We start from the raw sequence: 23561 nt of genomic DNA on the forward strand, positions 1-23561 counted from the left end.
TTTAAGCCGGATGTTTACATTGAAAAACATTCATTGCTCATGCGCATATTACATGGATTAAACTTCCGTCAACAAAATGTAAAGCATGAAAATAAAACTGTTTAATGTTTTGTTAGGATTTTTCTATTAAAAACAAATCTAAAACATTGAAAAATGCAGGAGGTAGTTGCCCCCACAGTCCATCTTTCATTTGATATCGAATATGCCCTGGAACAGCAGATAGGGGCTCAAGTGTTGCCCTTTCCTGGAATGGACAGTGAGTTTCACTTTCTTAGTTTGGCTTTGTTGACTATCTGACAACTCTGTTCGAATCGAATTTTGTAAAATTAGTTTTTGAATATTTGTGATAGTTTACATTCAAACTTTAACTAAATTCACAATGGTCAGAGAGTAGCATAATTGTTAATAAGTTAATGAGACAAACAGTCTGGGTTTCCGACTAACAGTTGTCGCAGAGTTTAATGAATAATGTTATGAAGCACCAGCATGAATAATCTGTGAGGTATACTCAAGTCAGAAAGTAAATTACCTGTTCTGATTTTGATCGCCAAGAAGAAGCATAATTCTAACCTCCTGAGTTATAGCTTTAATTATGTAGGCCCTTCACCTATTTTCTACTTCAATTTTTCAGAATCTGGTGCAGGCACTTGTACGTTTTATTTAGTAAGTGGTTGTAATAAGGGTACAGCGTGTCCATTCCGTCATGTAAGAGGTGACAGAACAGTTGTTTGTAAACATTGGTTACGTGGTTTGTGTAAAAAGGGAGATGACTGTGAATTTTTACATGAATATGACATGACCAAGATGCCTGAGTGTTATTTCTTCTCAAAATTTGGTGAGTTTCCTTGTTTATAATTCTTTAAGGGATTGTAGAGAGATTTTATGTGACCCCCATACAAATGAAAAAATTCAAAAACCTCTTTACAATCCCTTAAGATCTGAAATGTCAAAATATTTCTTGGTAATTTTTACTGACTTTTTTGGTCTAAGTGTTATACCACCATTAACAGCAATGTTTTTTTTTTTACCAAAAATTTGGCCTGTGGCAAAGAAAACTTTTGTTGATGGTATTGATTTGTCATTGACATCTTTGAAAAGTTTGTTTTTGAAAGTTTGATTTCTGTTATCAGTGATAATGTTTTTTAAATATTGTATCTATCTAAGATTTATAATGTTAATTAATCTTGGTTTGTATCTGATAGGTCAGTGTAGTAATAAAGAATGTCCATTTCTTCACATTGATCCTGAGAAGAAAATAAAAGATTGTCCATGGTATGATCGAGGTTTTTGCCGACATGGTAAGTTTCTCTTTCTGAAGAATCACAGTATTGAATCTGTTTTCAAAGATTTGATTTGAGGCAGTTCAGGCCATAGTTCAAAGTGATAATGCCTGTTTTAACACCTTGAACAAGGAGATAGAATTTGTACCATCTTTTATTTGCCCTAATTTCTTAAACCACCTTGTTTACCCCTATCACTATGAATAGTGAAAATACAATAGCTGCTTTCAGTTTTCAACCGATTTTCCTAAGATTTGGTATGTAGGCATAAACTTTTGAGTATTGACCAAAAAAGGTGTTTCACCAACTACATGTGAAAGAGGGCTTATTTGGAAAGTGATCCACTGTATTTGGCTAAATTTTAGTGGCTCAGTCAAGATATATTGTTATATGCTAGCTGATAAGGTGTTTTTGGGAGCATCATTTTCTTTCTATGGGTTGTCCACATTATAGATATTAAAGTGATTCATGTAAATTGTATTACAGGGCCTAACTGTAAAAACAGACATCAAAGAAGAGTACTATGTATATCTTATGTCAATGGTTTCTGTTTAGATGGTGCTAATTGTAAATTTGTTCAGTAAGTTTTTACTGTTTATTATGCCAATTGGAACCAATTCAGTTTGGAATTGAATTTTAAGCACTAAAATGACAAAATGAAGAAAATATATCCTCTGGGAGCCATAACTTTGTAAAATATTATGCAAATTTTTCTGACATATTTACATGAGAACTATTTCGTTGATTCCATGTAGAAAATTTCATTGCCAATGGCAAACTTGTGCCAGAGGACCATAATACATCATATGTCTTTTTTTTAAGATGATTAAAGTCCTTAATCAGATGAAGTTTTTTTTCTACCATTGTGTTTTTTTTTATAGCCCCAAATTTGATCTTCCTGTAACAGACAACTCTCAACAAGTGAAGAAAGGAAATCTAACTTGTCATTTCTGTGGTGAATATGGACATAAAGCTATACATTGTAATAAAATGCCTAACCAAGTTCGATCAGAACAACAGCAGGTAATAGTCTATTTAACTATTTATACACCAACATTATACAGTCATTAGGGCTTGGTGAAATAATCGATTATCTTTGTAACTAGGAATTTATAGATTTTAATATTTTGATTATAAATCGCTTATTTATCATCATTCAGCTGTCAATAACCGATTTCAATTTGGTAATCGATAAAAATGTTCCAGCTTCAAGACCAAACTTGACTATTTTTGATTTCTGACTGTTTTGTAAAATGACCAAAAGGTACTAAATACTAAAATTATATATATCTTATATATGATTTTCTTGACAACTATAATTCTAAACTAGTGTTGGGAGTGATGCGTTGCCATTCCTCGAGGAGATATCGTTCCAAGTCCGGACGTCGCAAAAACTGTACGTTGGCGTTGGCAAGGAAGTTCTGTGTCAATCTTGCTGTGTGTGGCCTTGCATTGTCATGTTGGAAAAGGAGTCCACGAGGCTGTTGCTGAATAAAGGGCACCACAACAGGCCGTAGGATATCATCAATATAACACTGTGCATTAAGGTTTCCACGAATTACGACAAGCCTCGTTTTGACGTCACCACATATGCCACCCCAAACCATTAACCCTCCACCTCCAAACGGCCGGACCTGTTGGATACAGTTAGGCGCCAAACGTTCACCAAATCGTCGGTATACAAGCTGCCGTCCATCGTTTTTGAAGATGAGGAATCTGCTCTCATCAGAGAACATAACACGTGCCCAGTCCCGCCGTTGCCAACGTCGAACTCGCATGGCCCAGATCAGTCTGTTGTTCCGGTGTCGAGGCGTCAGGAGCGGTCAGCGGTAGGGATGACGTGGCCGGATACCATACTGCCGTAGTCTCCTGTAGACGATCTGTCGACTGATCCTGTGTCCCAGTGCTGTAGCCGCTGTGGACGTCGCTGTTACGGTGCGGTTCCTCAGGTGTAATACCCGAATGTAACGATCTTCACGGGGCGTGGTTACTCGTGGTCTTCCACTCCTGGGCCTGTCTGACGTCTGACCTGTCTGACGTAACCGCTGCATCAACCTGGTGATAGTGATGCGTGCGCAGCCCAACCTTCTGGCGACGTCGACGTGTGTCGCTACTTGTTGGACCATTCCAACGGCTCTCTCTCTCTCGATGGCTGTCAAACGTGGCATATCTTGTGTTCTTTTTGTTGCTGTGATATCAACTTGTCTGATCAGCCGTTTTATACCGTTTTTATGCACGTGCAGAACATACTAGAGAGGGAAATGTCACTTTCATGAAATTTACGTTTTTTCCCGGAAGTGATCACGTGTTCTCGGTATTTTTATCGACTATGCTGTGTTTGGGATGTGCAATACGAATTGGCATGTTTTCATATTAGACAATTCACTTAGTAAAAAACAATTTTGAAAATAAGTTGGTATCGTTTCTTTTGGACACTAGTTTATATATTTTCTATTGTAGACTGCTATGATAGTTAATGAACAGCATTTATCTGATGGTAGAAGACCTTTAGATCAAGTTACATGCTATAAGGTAAGAAAGAAAGAAACTACTATATTTTACAAGGATAACAACTAATTCACAATTAAGGATCCTTTCTACCATCTGGTCCTTGGCCAAACCTCTTGGCATTGATCTTTCCGGGATTATCCGTACCCATTTACAGTTGGGACGACTAGAATTATGAGTGAAGATGACTTATTCAAAGTCATCGGACTTTCATATGCTGATCGAGATCAGAACCCACAGCAACCAACGCTCTAACCAACTGTGCTTTAGAACCTCACAAAGAGGATTAACTTAGACAAAGCATCTATGTATTTTGTTTGGGAAATTCCCTATGTGTTACAGTCTGTGTAGTTAGTTTTATTTTTGCTTAAACAATAATAAATAAAAGCTAATAATTAATTTTTTTTTAATTTTCAGTGTGGAGAGAAGGGTCATTATGCTAATAAATGTAACAAAGGTCATTTAGCTTTCCTCAGTCAGAATGCACAGAATGTGGCCATGATGCAACCAGTGAATACATAACTTAATCTATAGATAAAGAAATATAACTAAATCAGTAGGGAAAGACACAGCTGCCAGAATTTTTGTTTTTTCAGAGCAAATCAAAGTGATTGTGCAGGCTGAATTATGAGATTTTTTGAGAAATATCTATTGTCTGTAGGAAGAGTATACATGAGGCATTGAGTGAAAACATTTATAAAATTAAGAATATTTTTGTTAGTTGTGATGAATTGTATTTGAGCTCCATTAAATACTCATGCATTAATCCTGTAATCCACATTAATGGAAATACAAAATGATGTCTTAATCAAAACGCTAATCTGACAACTGCCTGGTCCCTGTTTCTCAAAAATAACAAAGACAAATTTTTGTCCAGTGTGTGCTTTGTGCCATTTTGGCAAATTTTTTGAGATAGAAAGGCTACTCAGGCTAGGTTATTTCCAGCATTAAGATTGATATAAAAATTCAAAAATTAGATTTTTGCAGACTGAAATTTGTTGAAATCCTTTGAGAATTTTGAATGGATATTGAATGAAGAGTACTGCTGGTGATGAGTTAACAAGTATGACTGTATTTGTTATGTTTGTATTTTGTGGTATGTGTATTTGAGTTCATGTTGTAAACTCATAAAGAAACTCACTTCTTTTTTTATTTAATTTTTGACACTGGTAATGCTTCTTTCTATATGCACTCTGAAACTTTCCTCAGATGAAAATTGCAGTCTCTTCAGGGTGCTCAAGCCAATTGGACGGACATTGGGACAAAAATTAATGTCCACTTATCTGGTCAAAAAGGGCAATGGAGGCGCCGGTGGGGGTACATGGGGGCAAATTAGAAAAAAATGGTTCGACTCCCAAATTGTACTCCCAATTTCTAGCAAACTTAAATGTGCCATTTTTGATACTTTTTGCCACAATATATTGTAAGATGAACCATCGTTTCAATTTTTCAAAATTTTTCTCTCCGATGCTACGGCTCTGCATTATATACACAAATTCATCTTAATGAAAACTGTCAAGAATTGCCGAATGGCCATCGTATATACCGCAATTAGGACACATTTAAGTACCCCCCAACACACACATATGGGTAAAATATTCATAAACAAAGAGTTATTCAGTCACTGGCAATCGAGAACCAGAATTAACAAGAAACGATGTTATCTGTGTTCCCTAAAATGATGTACCAAGAATGAAAGTGCTATATTGCTACGTATTTGTTTGCAATTGCACCTCGGATTCTATATTTGGATATAGCAGTCATTGGTCCCCTATTCTGTAGACGTAGTTGGCCTCTGTGCTGCATCATGGCGATCTCTGCTTTCTCCAGGACACCATGGATTTCCAGGACGGTGCTGAGACAGCTTTGGTGGAATCTTTCGAAAAGTTTCAATTGATTGCGATAGATGACCGAAGACACAGAAACATGTGCTTAACACAACTGCACTGTAATTTCTGTGTGTCTCTCTTTCCCGTGTTAGTGTAGTCTGCCGAATGTGCTGTTTACTTTGGCGAGTCTGTTGTCGATCTTGGAATCAGATGAGATAGAGTAACCCAGGTAGTTGAACTGGTGGTCAAGTAATAAAATATAAATAATTAAATATCTTTGGACAATAGGTATTTGACTACCTATCCTGACCCTATCGGTCGTTGGTAGTTGTATTGCACAATAGGTCTTTGTTTGTGGCCGAGTGTTAGTTTTATAGTCGATATGATATATATAATACAACACTCTTCAAAGATTCTCGCAAAACTGGGGTTGATTTATGAAAATAGCATTCAGAAGCACTAAATCTGTTCGAAAATCGCATTATTCCTTCAAGTATACTTCAAACTTGGAATTTTCTTTACATTTCTATGTTTGTCTTCTATATAGGACAGAGTCTCCACAAAAGATGAGTCGTCATTTTTTTACTTTTAAATGTGGACAATTCTGGACACACGTGGGTTTGAAGATACAAATTTTGACAGTGAATACTATTACTGATTAGCTTATACAAATCTGTTTCAGACTAAGGTACGATTGGTCAAACGGATGGCGAATCTGTCCCTTTAAGGCCATTTAAACTGTTGGAACGCTGAGTACAATAAACTCAGGGGTAGTATACCATAACTGTGTTTCGTTATTCAATATATTTTTCAATGAGTTCGTCGATGATCCGACCATGACCATAATCATATACCGATAATCTGATAATCTGATAATGCATATCTGATAATCTGGAATAGTCGTCATATATTCATACACTAATAGGTATACAACTGACAACATTATTAAAGAGATAGTAAATCAGACGTCCGTAGTTCCTGCAATTCCAAAATGAATAAGTGATTGATGACGTCACTAATCGCGAAGGGCCTTATGTGGTAAAAACATAATTTTGCTACACTTGCTAATTGTGGAATTGCAGGAACCACAGATGTCTAAGTGAATATTGGAATGGTGCAAATTGATCCTATCAGTGTCCCCGATACACATAGCAGTCTACGTCTTATGAAAGAAAGTGACAGCAATGGTACAGCGAAGCTTGAAGGCTCCACCTACCTTATAAATGGTGTTACAAACACTTTTATTAAGTGCTAGCTTCTTAATGTTGTTAATTACTCGATGTGTTAACAAGTTTGGTCAATCGTATAATATTCGCAATAAGTGTTTGATGATGCCGTGAAGGGCCTTATGCGATAAAGAATATTTTGCGAATAGCAATCCTTTTAAAGCATAGCGTAAATAATATCAAAATATGCCGAATGTGTTGCTCAAAAATTTTTTTATATCGTGAGGTTTTTGGACACGGACAAAATAAATATAGAATTGAACTAGAAGAAAAATAGCCCACATCATAACAAGACGAGGGAATTTTTAAAGCGTGTATATCTGGATAGATCAATTCCCACTTATGTTATAAAAGGACCATGTAAGAATATATATCTTTCTGATATATAAGCGACGGATTAGGATTAAGAGATACCAGTATAATCTATAATACACCGTGGTATCTATGTAATATCGCGTTTATTTGTTTTTGATACGCTTTGTCAACCTCGATACAAAGCTGATCGGTGTTCAATCAAGCGAATTCGTGTCTTTTAACATTCATAAGAATAGCTTATCAACATTAAGTCAATGAAATCCGTTATTGATAGGCTCATAATCGAGTGAATAGTCTTGTTTTTCTCAGCGACTTTATTCGGATTTTCCACTCACCAAGGTGCCTCTGTTCAGGATTAACTGTTTATGTATATTATTTATGTCCTTTGGTAATTTTGAGGTCAGACCCTTTTATAATAGATCGTTATTGAAATGTGCTTTTAATGTCTGTTTAATAAACCAATATAGAGGTTTTTAACGGTAAATATGTAAAACTCAGTGTATAAGAAAGGTGGTATTGGTGGAATGTAGACTCATACGGTGTAAGGATTAGGATTTCAAGATATTATTTTGTACCGTTTTCTAGTCAGAGGAATGGATATAACTAAAGAATTGCTCTATGGTAAGAAATTTTTACTTTTTGGCTAGTTTCGTGATTATATATATTATTATAGCCGATCCAACCTTCTTGAATAGCCTGCTTTGACGCACGTGCACGCGCACGCCATATTACGGCATTGGTTCTATTTAGGTCTTTTTATATGATTCAAATTCAAGCAAGAGTCAATAATAGCCCTGACTCCGGAATTGCGAATTTCGTTCCAACACCCTAAATATTCAAAACATTAAATGAAAAAAAAAAAAAGAAATACGTCGATATCGTTATCTTTACAGTACGGATATTTTGACGTCACCTATTTTTTGTGTGGAATATCAAGATTAGTGACGTCACGAATGTTTGTACATTTCATTTGAATTCCTTGAAATCAGTCGCCGTCAAAAATTGCCTCAGTGTCAAAGTGCCTTAGTATGTTATGAAACCATGGATCTACTTGTAGAAAAATATCTGTATACTTTCCTATTAGAGATGCAGTAACATATGATTGTATTATTGACTTCTGTATAAGATCATAGTAAAATGAACAATTACAATTAGCAGACGATCAATGTTCAATCAAAAATTAATATCTGAACGTTCTGCTCCAGTACTTCAATTATCAAATTACAAGTTTAGATATAGCTTTTGTCTTATTCCATAAATATAACGCTACCCGTCCATGACTACTATGTGGTTTTAAGTTTTAGAATTTCTGCTATAGTACAATGTAGTAAGGTTCTCTCAATGATTTCGCATGGCATAAGAAATGATTGATCTCAAATGTAGTATACAACAACTTATATTTCAATATAAGGTATTCTTTGAACTTATCTGGAGAACAAAGCGATATAGCATCATCTATGTCATCTGTCTTGTATTTCTTTCTGGAAGCCGCGGTGGCTCAGTGAGTCAGACGATTACTCGATAACCTGCAGGTCCAATGTTCAATCCCGGCATAGGTCGAGATGAGACCTTCGGATTTTTTTTAACCCGGTTTCCTCCTGTCAGTGATGCAGGTTAGAGGGGCTGGCATGGAAAAAGCGTCTAGTCGTTGGGATGGGACAATAAACCGAGGCCCCGTGTGCTACAGGCTGTGCACGTTCAAGATCCCACGACAGTTGGCAAAATTTCCCCCATTGCATCCTGGCGTTGCCCGTCTTCATTAGCCCATACGGAGCAGAAAAGTAGGACGTAAAACTCATTTCATTTTGAATTTCCTTCAAGCATTACAGGACAAAAAACTGTTGTCTGAAATTCCCCAGAGTTTCTTTGCATAATTTGTGCCAAAGTCTTAAAGATTGTCTCTATAGCGACCATACAAAGTATGCATTTTAATTACTGCTAGAAAATATAGAAGCCTGGTAGATTCAGACTCGCTTAGAATTGGCTAAACTTTCGTCTGATTTTTATACTTTATTAAAGAGTTTAATTCCTTCAACCTGTATCATTTTCAAGATTGAATTCTGACTTCGGGTTCGTCTGCAGTTAATTAGAATAAAGGGTTTTAACTTCAGTAATGACGTCATTATATATTATGTACAATGCATATTTATTTCTTTTTTAGGTTTCATTTTCTTAATCATTTTGATCATTTCACATGTTGAAGGTAAGTTCATGATTATCTTTAAATTCAAATAATACCTTTCAAGTTCATTGCTGATTGTCGTTTACCACCCGACGTTTGACCCCTTTACAATGCAAAAAAGTATTGTATAACTTTCCAGAGCGTTACGAAATCATCCTGCAATGCTATCATTCATAACGTCTAATATCATTAATATCCACACAATATATGCCTGGAAACTTAAAAGTTCGCCATTTCTTATTTTACATGTAGTTATATTCAAGGCCCAAATCAACGCCCAAAAATGGCAAATCTGTCCCTTTCAGCCAATTGAATAAGATAATACTTATGTTTTGAATGTGTATTTGCTGACGTAATAAACGTTATATTTTGCAGGATGTGGATCTTTCATATCCCTCACTACGTCATCAATTGGAAGTCTGTCATCACCAAATTATCCTGATCCCTACCCTAATAATACCAGATGTATCTGGATCATGGAGGCACCGAGTATGTACCAAATAGATATTGATATTACATTCGGTGGTCAGAGTGTTAACTCAATTTGTTTAGATTTTATTCAGGTAAATTGGTTGTTTTACATATTCTAGCATTGGGTTTTTTAATCATCCCATTGTCATTGATTAAAGAGAATCTTAATGTTCCCAGTGGACTCCAGAAGAACCAAAGAAAGAAGCATCCTTTTACAATAACATCATCTGTTGTCAAAGATCCTTCCTACCTGCTGTTCCTTGGCAAAACTTCCTGGTATTGATCTTTCCCTGATTATCCGCACTACACACCTGGGTCGACTGGAATAATAAGGAAAGATGACTTATTAAGGTCACCAGTCTTTCACACGCCGACCGAGATAAGAACCCAAGACCACCATAATAAGAGTCCAAGTTTTTTGGACATAAAATCCATTAGTTTGTTATAAATGACGTTTAAATTTCCAAATTTAGACGAACACTTTCCTTGATGTGTGTGATACGAATCCTCATTGAATTGTCTGTATGCTTACACCCTAATCCCTTAGAACAGAAAGAAGATAGTAAAACTGTATTTAAATTATAGGTTCGAGATGGTAGTGTAATATCCAATCTACACGTTTCAACATGTTCATTTTTATCTTCTCACCGTGTGAGATCATCCGGGAGATGGTTGTGGATATTATTTCAAAGTGATAACGGGGGCGCAGGAGCTGGACTCTTTGCTAACTATACAACCGTTTATGCAGGTAAGTGTATAGATGTCTTGGAAAAACACACTTAAAGCTACTATGTAGTTGAAAGACTAAACAGCTACCATAAAGATGCGTTGTGTTCAAAAGGATCTCTGTGTTAAAACGAATTGTAATCAAGTTATGCCGTTAGTAGAAACACGCTTTGATAGTGCTTTGATAATGTTTTGATAGTGGTTTTGTAATTTCTTTTGAGTTGTTGTTTCTTTGCCACTCCTCTGAATTTTCTTTTCCGACATTCAATACATATTTCGCCTTTTTTGAAATTAATCAATAAAATGAATTGTTAAGAAAATGTTCACACCTCTTCCTTTATATTTCAGGTTCTGTTATCAATAATATTACTTCACCACTTACAGGTTAGATATGTTATGTTACAATAATATGATTAAAATATTGATATCTATCACTTACGGTGTTATAGTAATGGTCAAAGTTATTTTGCAGTGACCCATGCTATGATAAGATCAATGTGATATGATATCTGTCCAAGCTATATCGCAATGATGAAAGTTCTATCGCAATGACCCATAGAAAGATCAATGTGATATGATATCTATCCATGCTATTCGCAACGATGAAAGTTATATGCAATGACCCATAGAAAGATCAATGTGATATGATATCTATCCAGGCTATTCGTAACGATGAAAGTTATATAGCAATGACCCATAATAAGGGAAATGTTTTATGATACCTATCCATGCTATAATAAGATCAATGTGATATGATATCTATCCATGATCGATCATACCAGCTGTTACTTAAATGGCGACCAGACTTCGCTGGAAATTTTATTCTCGGTTGCTTTGGAACGTCTTCTTTTCCAATGTCACCTGGTACTCCTGTCTTTTCAGAGCATCTTGGTACTGCATCCGTAATGATGAAAGTGATATCATGATCCATGCGATATCGTGATCAATTTTATAGTCTATTACCATGACACAAAATACGTACAAAAAAGTTAGTCCAACGTTAATCATGATTAATGTAATACTAGGCTATTACTATCATTTTTTGATGTATCACAATGATCTCATATATTCACAGTGATAATGCTTATTTACAGAATGTAAATCTTACGAACTGAGCTGTACCAATAAAGAATGTGTATCGGCATCCTATTTATGTGATGGTTTCAACGATTGTGGATGTGATGATGCAGATTGTGATGAGGGTCATTGTAAAGGATTAGATATGAGTAAGTATTTTTTTATTTATTTAAGATGTTACCCCAATAAATGGACTAGATATTTTTGCTATAATCTTGAAGTCTAGATTATTCTTTTAGAGCATGATAGCTTTAAGATTCTTTATATATTGTAGCCCATTTTTTTTTGTCTACTGCAACTGCAACTGCAAATTTCTTTGAATTGCTGCGAAAACGGGTGCCAATATTCCGGACCGTGTCCTCTGAAAACTAAAACTAAAGATACATTCTCCTTGTTTTTCAGCTTTAGGAATAATGTATGTAATAGGCAGTGTTTTAGGAATAGTTGTATTTATTGGAATCTGTATGGGGGCCTATATCTTTGAAAGAGTTTTTCATTGGTCACACATTAAAAAAACGACAGAGAAAAAAGAGGATAAGCGAGGTCGCTTAGAAAAATGTTGTTCATTGAAATGAATTCGACTGTAATATGTGTTACTGCTCAGTCTGAAGACTTGGGGTCGTATTCGTCGTTGAAAGTTGAAAATGTTTCATAATTAAAGATAACTTCTCTTGTAAAGAGTGAACAAAAAGATTTAAATTCTGATTGGAAATGATGCTCTTTTAAAATGCAGGAACTTGCAGGAACCTTCAGAAATGACTCGAAGCGAAACATTAAGATATTATTAAGCATTTTAATCAGATTGAATGCACATCAGGATTTTTCAACGGGACGAAATATATGCAGACATCCACCTTTAAGAATAATGTCGATGTACATTGAAATAAGATTTCTGTGGGAATCCCGCTTTAAGAGAGTTTGTGATTTATATCCGAATGCTATAACATACTGGGTTGTGAACTTGAATAATGAAAGTAGAGGACGGGATGCCTTTAAAGTGCCTTGGTCACAATATAAGCTTATAGTTTTAACTTTTGACACTACATGACTAATTTTTTAAATGTAGCCTATTTATTGTTATATTTTTTAATGGAAATAAACTCTGTAATTTTATTTTTATTTAAAATTCACATACCGCTATCGTTATTCTTTTTTTTTAATGTCGAACTTGAGATCTAAATTCGAACTCCTTTTGGGTTCACAGTGAGTGGAACTAATGGGATTGTGCAGAAATTTTCTAAAATGAATTTGGGTATATTAACTAACCATTTCCCATCAAAAAACATCTCCTGTGATCCTCCTTCACGTTCAGAGAAGGAAATCAAGCTTATTTAGCGAGCACTAAATAAAAATAGTTCTTACTTCGGACCTAGGCCCGTGCTTTCTAGACCTATGAGTTAAATTCTCATTTCATCTTAACACTAAACCTGAACAAATTCTATATAAAATTTGATTTTTAGTGGATTTCAATGTACATGTATTTCCGAAGCTATTAAAGTGAAACTGTATTGGGGATCGTCCTTTTATTTCAGATAGATAAAACAAAATAGACTATTTGGTAAAACAGTTCAAATCGTGATAGTTTGCAACAAGAGATATGAATTTAATAAATTGTGGAAAGGCGGCTGTTACATGACTTACTAAAACCGCTACTGTGGGCAAACCGTAGATGCGACAAGGTTGTGCTTTGCAGGGTGGGTAGCTCATGTCTGGTTCTACATGGTTCAATAAACCAGAATGCTGCATCTCAATTGGTTTCAGAGTTACCAGTACTTTCAACGTCGGGCAAACAGTTAGATGAATTCTGTATATCCCTTCATTAAAGATATATTTATAGTTTATGGTCTGCTAACAAATCATGCCCACACACAACATTCTATTAGTAATGAACCACAGCCATATACGCCCTTCACGACATGCGGATGGTAAAAACGAAACATTCATTTTAAGTTTCATCAAAATCGGTTCAAAACTAAGAGAGTAATAGCATATTCAAGATTTTGGGGCAAGGGCAATAACTCTGCTTCTAACGGCCGAAAATAGCTCAAATTCGAACTTGATCTTCGTTTTATGAATATGTATTCACATACCGAATTTCATTTGATTCCATCAAGCAAATGTTGACGGACGGACGGACGGATCGACAGGGGTGCCGACAATATACGTCCACATAGAGAGAATGTGGGCGTATAATAAAATATTTTAAAATTGATAAGAGCTACTGTATGTCAAGAATATAATTTATTTGTCTCAATCAACAAGTATAAAATTTGCAATTGATAAAATCAATGATATGTATAGACATCTGTGGTGGAATTAAACTATTAACATTAAACATTTATAATGAACACAATGCAAATTACAAAATCATTCATCAAATCCAAAATTCAAAATGCTTTGTATGTACATGTATTTATTCTATAATCATATAAATAATTCAGACTGGTTACATGAGTAGCATATGGAAAATACTACAATTCTTGATTTCTTTTTTTTGTCTTGGAAAAGCTTTAAAGAGATTGTAAAGTGGTTTTCAACTTCAATTCCACTAAAACTATGTGTTCGATGATGTCACTAATTGCTAAGTGATACAAGCATCTTTTGTGATAAGTTTTAGTGGAATTACAGGAACCACAGTTGTCTGATTGAAAATCGGAATGGTGCAAATTGATGTGTCCCCAATACGATGCGGAATTTTTTTTTTTTTAGAAAAACATGGTCCTGAAAATATTTCCATATTTCTATAAAACAATTGATGAATTGAGCACTATTTTAACAGTGGTTTTAATATTTCTATATCTCTCTACAATTGATGTATTGGGCACTATTTTAACAGTGGTATTTCTCTATCACTCTACAATTGATGTACTGAGCACTATTTTAACAGTGGTTTTAATATTTCTATATCACTCTACAATTGATGTATTGGGCACTATTTTAACAGTCGTTTTAATATTTCTATATAGCTCTACAATTGATGTATTGGGCATTATTTTAACAGTCGTTTTAATATTTCTATATAGCTCTACAATTGATGTATTGGGCATTATTTTAACAGTCGTTTTAATATTTCTATATAGCTCTACAATTGATGTATTGGGCATTATTTTAACAGTCGTTTTAATATTTCTATATCTCTCTACAATTGATGTATTGAGCACTATTTTAACAGTCGTTTTAATATTTCTATATCTCTCTACAATTGATGTATTGAGCACTATTTTAACAGTGGTGTTAATATTTTTCCATATAGCGCTACAATTGATGTATACATCAAAAGCACTATTTGAACAGTGAAAATATTTTGTTATTGTATATAAGACATAAGAAATATTAAAACAGAACCTAAATAAACATGTTGTACTCAGTAATAACATGTTTCAGGTTTTATTTTAATATTTCTATACAACTCTACAATTGATATGTAAAGCACTATTTTAACAGTGAAAATATTTTGTTATTGTATAAGACATAATACAAACATATATATATATATAATAAATAAATTATCTAATATATACATAATTGCATATTGAAATTCTTGGACTATATTGAATATCTAAAATATAATAACTGAAACTATGTAAAGCTAACAAACATCAAAATAAACAACAGACTGATGAGTCATGGTTCCCTAATAAATGGAATTCTATATTAAACTGGTAATATCATTTCAGCTGTATTTGCCAGTAAGTCAAATGTTTTTGCAAAATAATAAAATATCAAACCACATTGTCTTAAAGGGACAGTTTCACCATTTCAATGGATCTCGAAAATATGTAAATAGTCTTCAGAAATACTAAAACTACAAAAATCGCATAATCCCTTCAAAAATATTTCAAAACTAGAAATTTCACTTTTATTTCTTTTCTAAATATTGCAGAGTCTCAAGAAAAGATGAGTCGTCATTTTAACTTTCAAACGCGGATAATTCTGGACACACATGGATTTGAAGGCATAAATTTCTCCAGTGAGTTGTGAACACTAACTGATTGGCTTAGTTAAAAATATTCACTTTCTGAGAGTAAGGTACGATTGGTCAAACGGATGGCGAATCTGTCTCTTTAAAGTGGGTATTGTAATAATTTATAAGTTTATATTCTAAAACGTGAAACATAAAGTTGAAGACAATGGTAATTACAGTGAAGAATTTATGAAAAATGAGAAGATGTACCTTTAAAATCAGTATAAAATCCCAATATGTGCAAATTCTAACTACCAATGGCCTTATTCTTTAACACTTAACTAAGATCAAATCCAGCTTTTAATAAATACTGCTATTTGATTGGATAATAAAAATCAATAAAAAACTGATTTTTAGTGATTGACCAATCAGATGGTGGTAATATTAAATTCATCTTAAATTAAGTTTTACGAGAATAATACACAAGAATGTTGAATCAATTGTGTTACAAAATTCAAAATGCAACGAAGATATTTTCCAATCTATACCAAGCTCGGCCCATATAGTCAATCAGATATGTGTTCACATCAGCAGAAAAAAGCTATAATAAACACCAGCTGTACAATTAATTTCCTTAATTATATATGAGTTATAGTATAACTGTTATACCATTATAAATTGCTTGTGGTTTGTCTGTTTAACAATTAATTCTATCTAAAAGTAAAGCGGAATGTCCATGCTTAGAGCTCCTGATGTGAACACGTTTCTATCCTTGACATTTGTGCTGTGCTTGGAGGATCTCATACACAGTGTTTAAAACATAAATTCTTACTAGCCAACACATTTAAAATATAATACAAAAATCTCAAATTCTCAACAATAACAGCGAAAATTTTGCCAAAATCTTGAATCATACCAAAAAGAGCTCAAATCATATTTTTATTATACTGAGAGCTAATATTTTAATGACACAAAATAATTTTGTTTTTAAAAGTGGATTGTGTCTGTAGATTTTTATTCAATCTAGTAATTGTAGCCTAGATAAATACTTAAAGAGATTGTAAAGAGGTTTTCTAAACTTTGCATGTGTTTGGGGACACTGATAGCATCAATTTCCATTTTTCCAATCTTTAGTCAGATCTCTGAGGTTCCTGCAATTCCACTAAAACTAAGTACTTGATCACGTCACTACTACAAAATTTGCTTATATATTAGGCCCATTGCGATAGTGACATCATAAAACATATAGTTTTAGTGGAATTGCAGGAACCACAGATGTCTGACTGAAAAATGGAATGGTACAAATTGAAGCTATCAATGTCCCAGATACATATATAAGGTTTAGAAAACCCTTTTAAAATCCCTTAAACATACAAAAATATAATTTCTAGCCTGTACATCAAAAATGAAAATCTTCTGGATGATAACAGAATAGTTCAGTCAGCAAGCTTCTGACCTCATTTAAACTACAATAAAGTAAGATTTCCTTCCTTCAACATAATAAATAGGTATTCAGGCATGACCAAACCTCTGAATGCATTAATCCACTTTTTTACCATTAGTAATACTGGAGCCATTGATATATGTATCACCAATAATTTCTGCAGCACAATGTCTCGGAAACCATCCTCTTATTCTTTTGTTATTTTCTGAAAAAAAAACCAAGTCATAGAAATCAAATATCATATTTAAAATTTGAAATGTTTCAATTAACAAGATGCACAGGTTTGCCTTTTTTTTCGACCAATCATACTTTAGTCTCAGATACGTTTTTGTTTTAGCCAAGCCCATCAGTAATAGTGATTACAGCTCACCATCGAAATTTGGGACTTCATATCCATGTGTGTCCAGAATTAACCACGTTTGAATGTTAAAATGACGACTCGTCAATTTAAGATACTCTGTGATATATAGAAAAGACAACTATAGAAATACTGAGTAAAATTCCTAGTTTGAAGTATTTTAAAGGAATTATGCAATTTTCGTGCGATTTTCGTACATTGCTAGTACTTCTGAAGACTATTTACATATATTTAAGACTAAAATCATTCCCCCCAAAATGGCGCACCTGTCCCTTTAAAATCATCAGAAATAAATTCCATGCAGAGAAAAAGAATATTTTACCTTGATCTTTAATGATTTTAGTCCCATATAACCAGTGTCTGAAAATAGAGAATAAATAAAGATTTACAATAAGATATCCAAGACTACATTTCCTTTAGAGATTTTACATGGATAAAATAGCAATTGTCACTTTCCTCAGTATGAATTTAATCAATTTGACAAGCACCAACACTGGAATTTCATTCTGGAAAGTGTTATTGATGGCTAATTATAAGCTCTATAAGTTAGTCATTTACATTATTTAACTTGCTCAATGCATCCCTCAAAAAGTATTAATTTTAGCTTAAAAGAGATTTTCTAAATTGTATATGTGTATCAGGGACAATGATAGCATCAATTTGCACTTTTCCAATTTTCAATCAGACATCTGTAGTTCTAGCAATTCTACTAAAACTATGTGTTTGTGACATCACTCCCACAAAAGTCTTATGTGATACGAGCAAATTTCCCAGGGGTGACATCATAAAACGCTTAGTTTTGATTGAAAATGGGATGAGTCTCCGATATACATAAATTTTTTGTAGAAAACCTCTTTACAATCCCTTTAAGGGAGGGTTTACTTACTTTTTCCACCTAGTAACCAGTACTTTATCACCTATATCTAGAGCTATTCTAGGTTCATCAGTACAGGGAAAACAACACATAACTTTACAGCCATGACATAATGGTATCATAGCACCACTAAATTTCTTAGTTATACTGTACATTATAGTTCTTTCTCTCTTCTCAGCTTTCTGTTTTATTTGTTCTACCTAAAAATGAGATGAAATGGGAGTTTTAAATCCTTTTCTGATACTGATTGACCTAATGATAATAGGCAAAGCAATGCAGTGTGCAATGGGTAAAAGTCATCACAGAAACATGGATATGGCAATTTGTCTCCTCCCTTTAAGACAAAGGGTATTATTCCTGATATACTTATAAAAATAATCTCAACCTTGTGAATCCTCTGAAAATAAGTCTACAATTCTGGTTGCAAGTGGCATCAAGAGTTGGAGAAGAGTAAGTAACAGCTACCACAGTACTTAACTCAAAGGGAATCAAATTGAAAAAAATTCTAAGACTTGGAATATCTTTCATTAGATCTTAAAGCTGAAAATATGACTTACATTGATATAAGATAGTGGACGACAGCTAATACGCCCACCACGGCATGTGGATGGTAAATATTCAAGATTTTGGGCCAAGATCAATAACTCTGCTTCTAACGGTCGAAAATAGATCAAATTCGAACTTGATCTTCCTTTTATGAATATGTATACACATACCAAATTTCATTTAATTCCATCAAAAAATCTAGTTTTTAGAGCATTTACAAGCAAATGTTGAAGGACGGACAGACGGATGGGGATGCTGACAATATATGACCACATAGAGAGATGTGGGCATATAAAAATGCATTGATCCTAAGATTAAGGTCATCAAAAGTCATATTGCAATATAGATATATATTACACAGTGTTATTAACCAGTAAAATTTGTATAGATAATAATAAAACTATAATACATACTGTAAAAGTAAATTGGTCACAGCCATCTACAACTTCCCATGTGTAACCATCAGATTTAGGACGACCTTTAAAGGTAAATACTTGACGTAGGTTATCTTTCCATCCTAGATTATAGGGATAAATAAACTCTTCAGTTTCATCTTCCCCTCTTAATCTATCTTCTGCCTAGAAATATAATTTAAACTTATGATCACTTTTTTATACTGAAAGGCTAAAGAAATACTTAGTTATTATCTATATCTAGATAACTCTCCTATAGGACATCCTTGATTTGGTGTGTACAGCAGACCGGCTTCGTTCAACTGGAACTCTCCAGTACTCTTCAACTTAAATCCTTAGGTTAAGCCTACCCTTCAATTATATTGTGGTACTGAGTAAGGCACTTGGACATTGGACAATATCCAGAAATGTCTTGATGGATTCATTAATGGTTCAGCTTTGTATTGATACCAAATGTTTTGGCTTTTGTCATGGAGAAAATTTTAGAGATCTAAAAATGGATTGGGGCATCTCCCATAAAATTACACCTTTTTGAGTCTGCCCATAACAGTGACGATATGCCATTCATGTCCGATGATAGAACTTTCAAATAATATTTTGTGAGATCTACTTGCCTTTTCTATAATCCAAGATTCTATTCCAGTTTCATTCTTCCACACACTTTTAAACTGAAACAATTTAACAAAAAAACAGTTATTTTCAATTCAATATCGAAAGTGTTGTTAGCTTGAAAATAGGTTCTACAGGAGTCCAACTTGTTTAGAAGAGTCAATTTGTCTTTTGGCATTCACATGCCATGATTTGATGGTACAAAATGGAGCTTTTAATTAATTGTAGAATAAAATATAATGCCACTTTTTTAGGACAACCTAATACTTTTCCAACTATTTTTAATTTGGAAACAACCAAGGATAACAACTTAGGTTCATGAGGATCTTTCTACTAGCTAGTCTATCTATGCATATATCTTTCCCAGATTATTTGTACCCATTTACAGCTGGGTTGACTGAAGAAATGAGGAAACATGACCAGATGCTGAGATTAGAAGCCACAAATACCATTTGTATGACATTACCAAGCAAATGACATCATGTATAAATTCTAGCACTCTAACAATCTGTGCTACAGAACACCTCAATATCCAATAAGGTACAACTTGACAATCAGGTTTGTTCTAAATGTTTGATACAAGCATCAAATAGAGTCTTACCTGGATATAAAATAACATGCCTACAGCAACTATAACCCCTATAGCTAGTCCTATAGCAAACATTGATACAATAAACCCATAAACACCTAACTCTACTAATGGTTCATTACGTCTATAATGGTAATACCAGTGCTGTAACAGAAAATTATTAAAGCCTTTAAGAGAGGTATACACATTGGGGTCAATTTAAGAAACAGTTGACTTAAATCTTGAACATCACAGTGTTGAATTATTTGAACAGAATGTAAAGGATAGAGATCTGTAAATACTGCTTTACTAGTTGAAAGAACTCAAGTTTGGTCGTGCTTAGCACAAGCAGTCTCAGAGAATTATAGCTGTTTGGAAGTAACTAAACTTTGACCAAAGTTCGACTTTAGCCAAAGTTCAACTTTAGTCAAGGTAAGAGCGCTGCATACGGCCCTAAGAGTCAACCCTTTATATGTTGAAATTCTATAATATTATTATAAGACTGAGAAATAATACTGGTAATCAAAAAATAACAAAATAAAATAAAGATACTTACAAAGTTTAAAGCTTTATAAATGGAAGGAATGAGAATGGAAAGTGCATGTATACAACCACATGGGGCAAAAAATAAAAACCATATAAAACTACCATGGTTTAAATGACCACAGCAAGTATTGATCCATGGACAATGGTGGTCCATCTTCATAACACATCTAAAATATCAATATATATAGCATTATTCTACTAATCACATTTTATCTTCTCAATTAATTTAAAAAAAATTTCCTTTTAATTCTTCTGTGTCTTACTTCGAGTTTTGTTTTGCGGTGTGAATCGTTTGTACTTGTGTTTTTTTAATAGTTCACTAATTCTATATTTTTGCAAAATTGTTGACCTCACATGTAAAATATAATGTTAGAAAACCTATAACATTTGCCCTACTACAATGCTATCATATGCAACCAATTTGCATTACCGTGAGATTTCCATCCACAGGAAGCCTACTCACCTATCACACTTTCTACAATGATGAGATCTAGGTGTTTTATATCCTTCACAAAACTGACAATATTGTAATTTACTTCTATCTGCCTCATTTTCCTTAAAACATAAAATATCAGATTTCAAAAAATCAAATATAGAGCACAATGAAAAAAAAAATTCCTATACAATTCAAAAATTTATACAATATATGGACATTGATGAGACTATGCATTTTTAAGTCCATTTGGAAAATAACTGTTCATTTATTCACACACAGATAGGTAATACAAAAATCAGCAACTGAGGAATTTGCAAGCAGAGAAAACTGACAAATTTTGTGATTTTATTACTTATACTTACAGGTATGTATCCATAAGGCACAAATCCTGGTCCCAATAAGGCTGCTCGAAAATAATTATATAATGTCAATGAAACCCAGGTCAGAAATACAGCTAGATTGAGGACACCTCCTATAGTATAAGGTGGCCAATACATCAAGTCACATTCTACAGCCACAATAGAAATCATAAATATCACTGATAAAGCTAAAATTGGTCCCCAATGAAATATCTGTCTCCATGTTCCAATATGGCGGCAACATCTGCCCATCTTGTCAGAATGTAGACTTTTCTCCAAAACTTTAGAAGATAGATGTAAATTTATTAAGTTAATCCGGCTTCTTTTATTAAATGATTTTCGCTGTTTTTGATCTCGAAAGTTTATCTCTCATTATTCTGAAAAATAAATATGTTTATGGTAATTAAAATTTAAAAATAAAAACAACAATGACATTAGCAAAAATGTATATAGCTTACAATAAGTACTGGTAATTCATAAAACTTCAGTAGACTGAAAAAGTCAAGATGTCTGAAGATCGCATAACAACAGAGTAAGATTTTAAAACTCCAGGTTCTAGAGGCCTATGAATAAATATAATATTCTTTCGTAAATAGGCCTTGGTGCAGGGGGCTACAGAAAAACAACAATTACTTTCTGAATTAAACCAATATTGATCCCAATGATGTCAATGTTAAATACAAAAGTCACTCCTAGAAAGGTCATGAGTAACTAAAAGGTGAAAGCAATAAAAACTTGTAGCTTATGAAATTGTGACATGACAAGTGACCACTGACCACTTCTCTAATCATGTCAATTAGCCTCAGGTATCAAAGTGCCTGAAGCCAATCATTGTACATGTCTAGGACAATATGGCTTGGTTGATTGAACAATTTAGTTGTCTCAGTGCCAGAATTTATGATGAATATTTGACAGGAATGGAGAATGCGTTTGAAAAGAAAATTGAGAGAGTGACGAGATAAACCTCCTCACCTCAACAAAAACTTGAGAATGAGAGATAAGGATACTCCAAGGCCGTTTACTGCCTTTCTTTAACATTCTAAACTATGATCTCTTCACAGGTGACCGCATACCTCTCTCTGTATCTTAGAGGCTACATCTATACTTACCTAAATTTATCGCATTTAGGGAAGTCTATCCTGTTCATTTGTCTCTTCTGACAAGAACAGCAACCTTGACCTTTGCAACTCTCTGAATAAAAAGTTTAGAAAGAGTCCTAGAAATTATCTCCCCTTCTATCGATTTTTCGTTGAGGAGGTTAGTTTGGATTTGCGATGTAAACAACATAAAATTAGACAAAAAAGCTTTTCGATTTTTATGAAATAGTTGTGATAAAATGTAAAATTACTTTTAGATAACCATGTCAAATACAACAAGAACACCAAAAGCTAATGGGGACCACATCAGGAAGGCTTTGTTTATGACCCCTGTTCCTGAAAATATGAGGTCATCATCTTCATCAAGTAGGCCATCTCGCTTCTTAAATTATATTATGCCTATGCCCCCGACACTGTTAAAAGGCCAAATTTTCGTTGTGATATGTGAGCCCACATTGGTTGTAAACTGGACTCGTCTTGTGTTTGCTTATCGCTCTATTGACCGTAGGATTTTGCGAGACATCACATAGTGTATTTAAGTATATAGCGCTGACAACTAAGATCCAAATGTAATGTCTGACGCGATTTTTGTCTAATCTATGCCCAGATAATAATATCTTCAACCCAAACCATACCTTTAGGGCGCAGCTTTAGGTGAAATGTTAGATCAGTTTCCATTGGCTGGAGATTAAGAGTAAACTCATTGCTACACTCCAGATCAAAGTATAAAAACTTTATAAATTTTTTTATTTCATTTTATACTATTTTTGTTGTTCCAGATTCTAATAAACTG

At 33.9% G+C, this 23561-nt stretch overlaps 3 protein-coding genes across 3 annotated transcripts; 2 read left to right on the forward strand and 1 right to left on the reverse strand.

Annotated features, from left to right (window-relative positions):
- Positions 1-153: 153 nt before the first annotated feature.
- On the forward strand, positions 154-4310 carry LOTGIDRAFT_135458 (hypothetical protein; the record flags this gene model as incomplete). The annotated part of the gene is made up of 8 exons (XM_009069055.1): positions 154-256; positions 632-835; positions 1203-1298; positions 1767-1860; positions 2162-2282; positions 2988-3076; positions 3782-3812; positions 4206-4310. 8 exons carry the CDS (start codon positions 154-156, stop codon positions 4308-4310), a joined length of 843 nt encoding a protein of 280 aa, XP_009067303.1.
- A 3122-nt stretch (positions 4311-7432) lies between these two features.
- Positions 7433-12726, forward strand: LOTGIDRAFT_237195 (hypothetical protein). The gene is made up of 7 exons (XM_009069056.1): positions 7433-7779; positions 9320-9361; positions 9716-9903; positions 10397-10559; positions 10886-10921; positions 11632-11763; positions 12017-12726. The coding sequence occupies exons 1-7, from the start codon at positions 7752-7754 to the stop codon at positions 12187-12189; spliced, it is 762 nt and encodes a 253-aa protein (XP_009067304.1). The 5' UTR covers positions 7433-7751; the 3' UTR covers positions 12190-12726.
- A 4331-nt stretch (positions 12727-17057) lies between these two features.
- On the reverse strand, positions 17058-21923 carry LOTGIDRAFT_223620 (hypothetical protein; the record flags this gene model as incomplete). Its single annotated transcript, XM_009069057.1, has 9 exons — positions 17058-17167; positions 17643-17680; positions 18207-18394; positions 19154-19281; positions 19737-19821; positions 20364-20495; positions 20887-21043; positions 21340-21431; positions 21675-21923. 9 exons carry the CDS (start codon positions 21921-21923, stop codon positions 17058-17060), a joined length of 1179 nt encoding a protein of 392 aa, XP_009067305.1.
- Between the last annotated feature and the right edge of the window lie 1638 nt (positions 21924-23561).

This window comes from Lottia gigantea (assembly GCF_000327385.1).
Source record: "Lottia gigantea unplaced genomic scaffold LOTGIsca_98, whole genome shotgun sequence".
NCBI lineage: Eukaryota > Metazoa > Mollusca > Gastropoda > Lottiidae > Lottia > Lottia gigantea.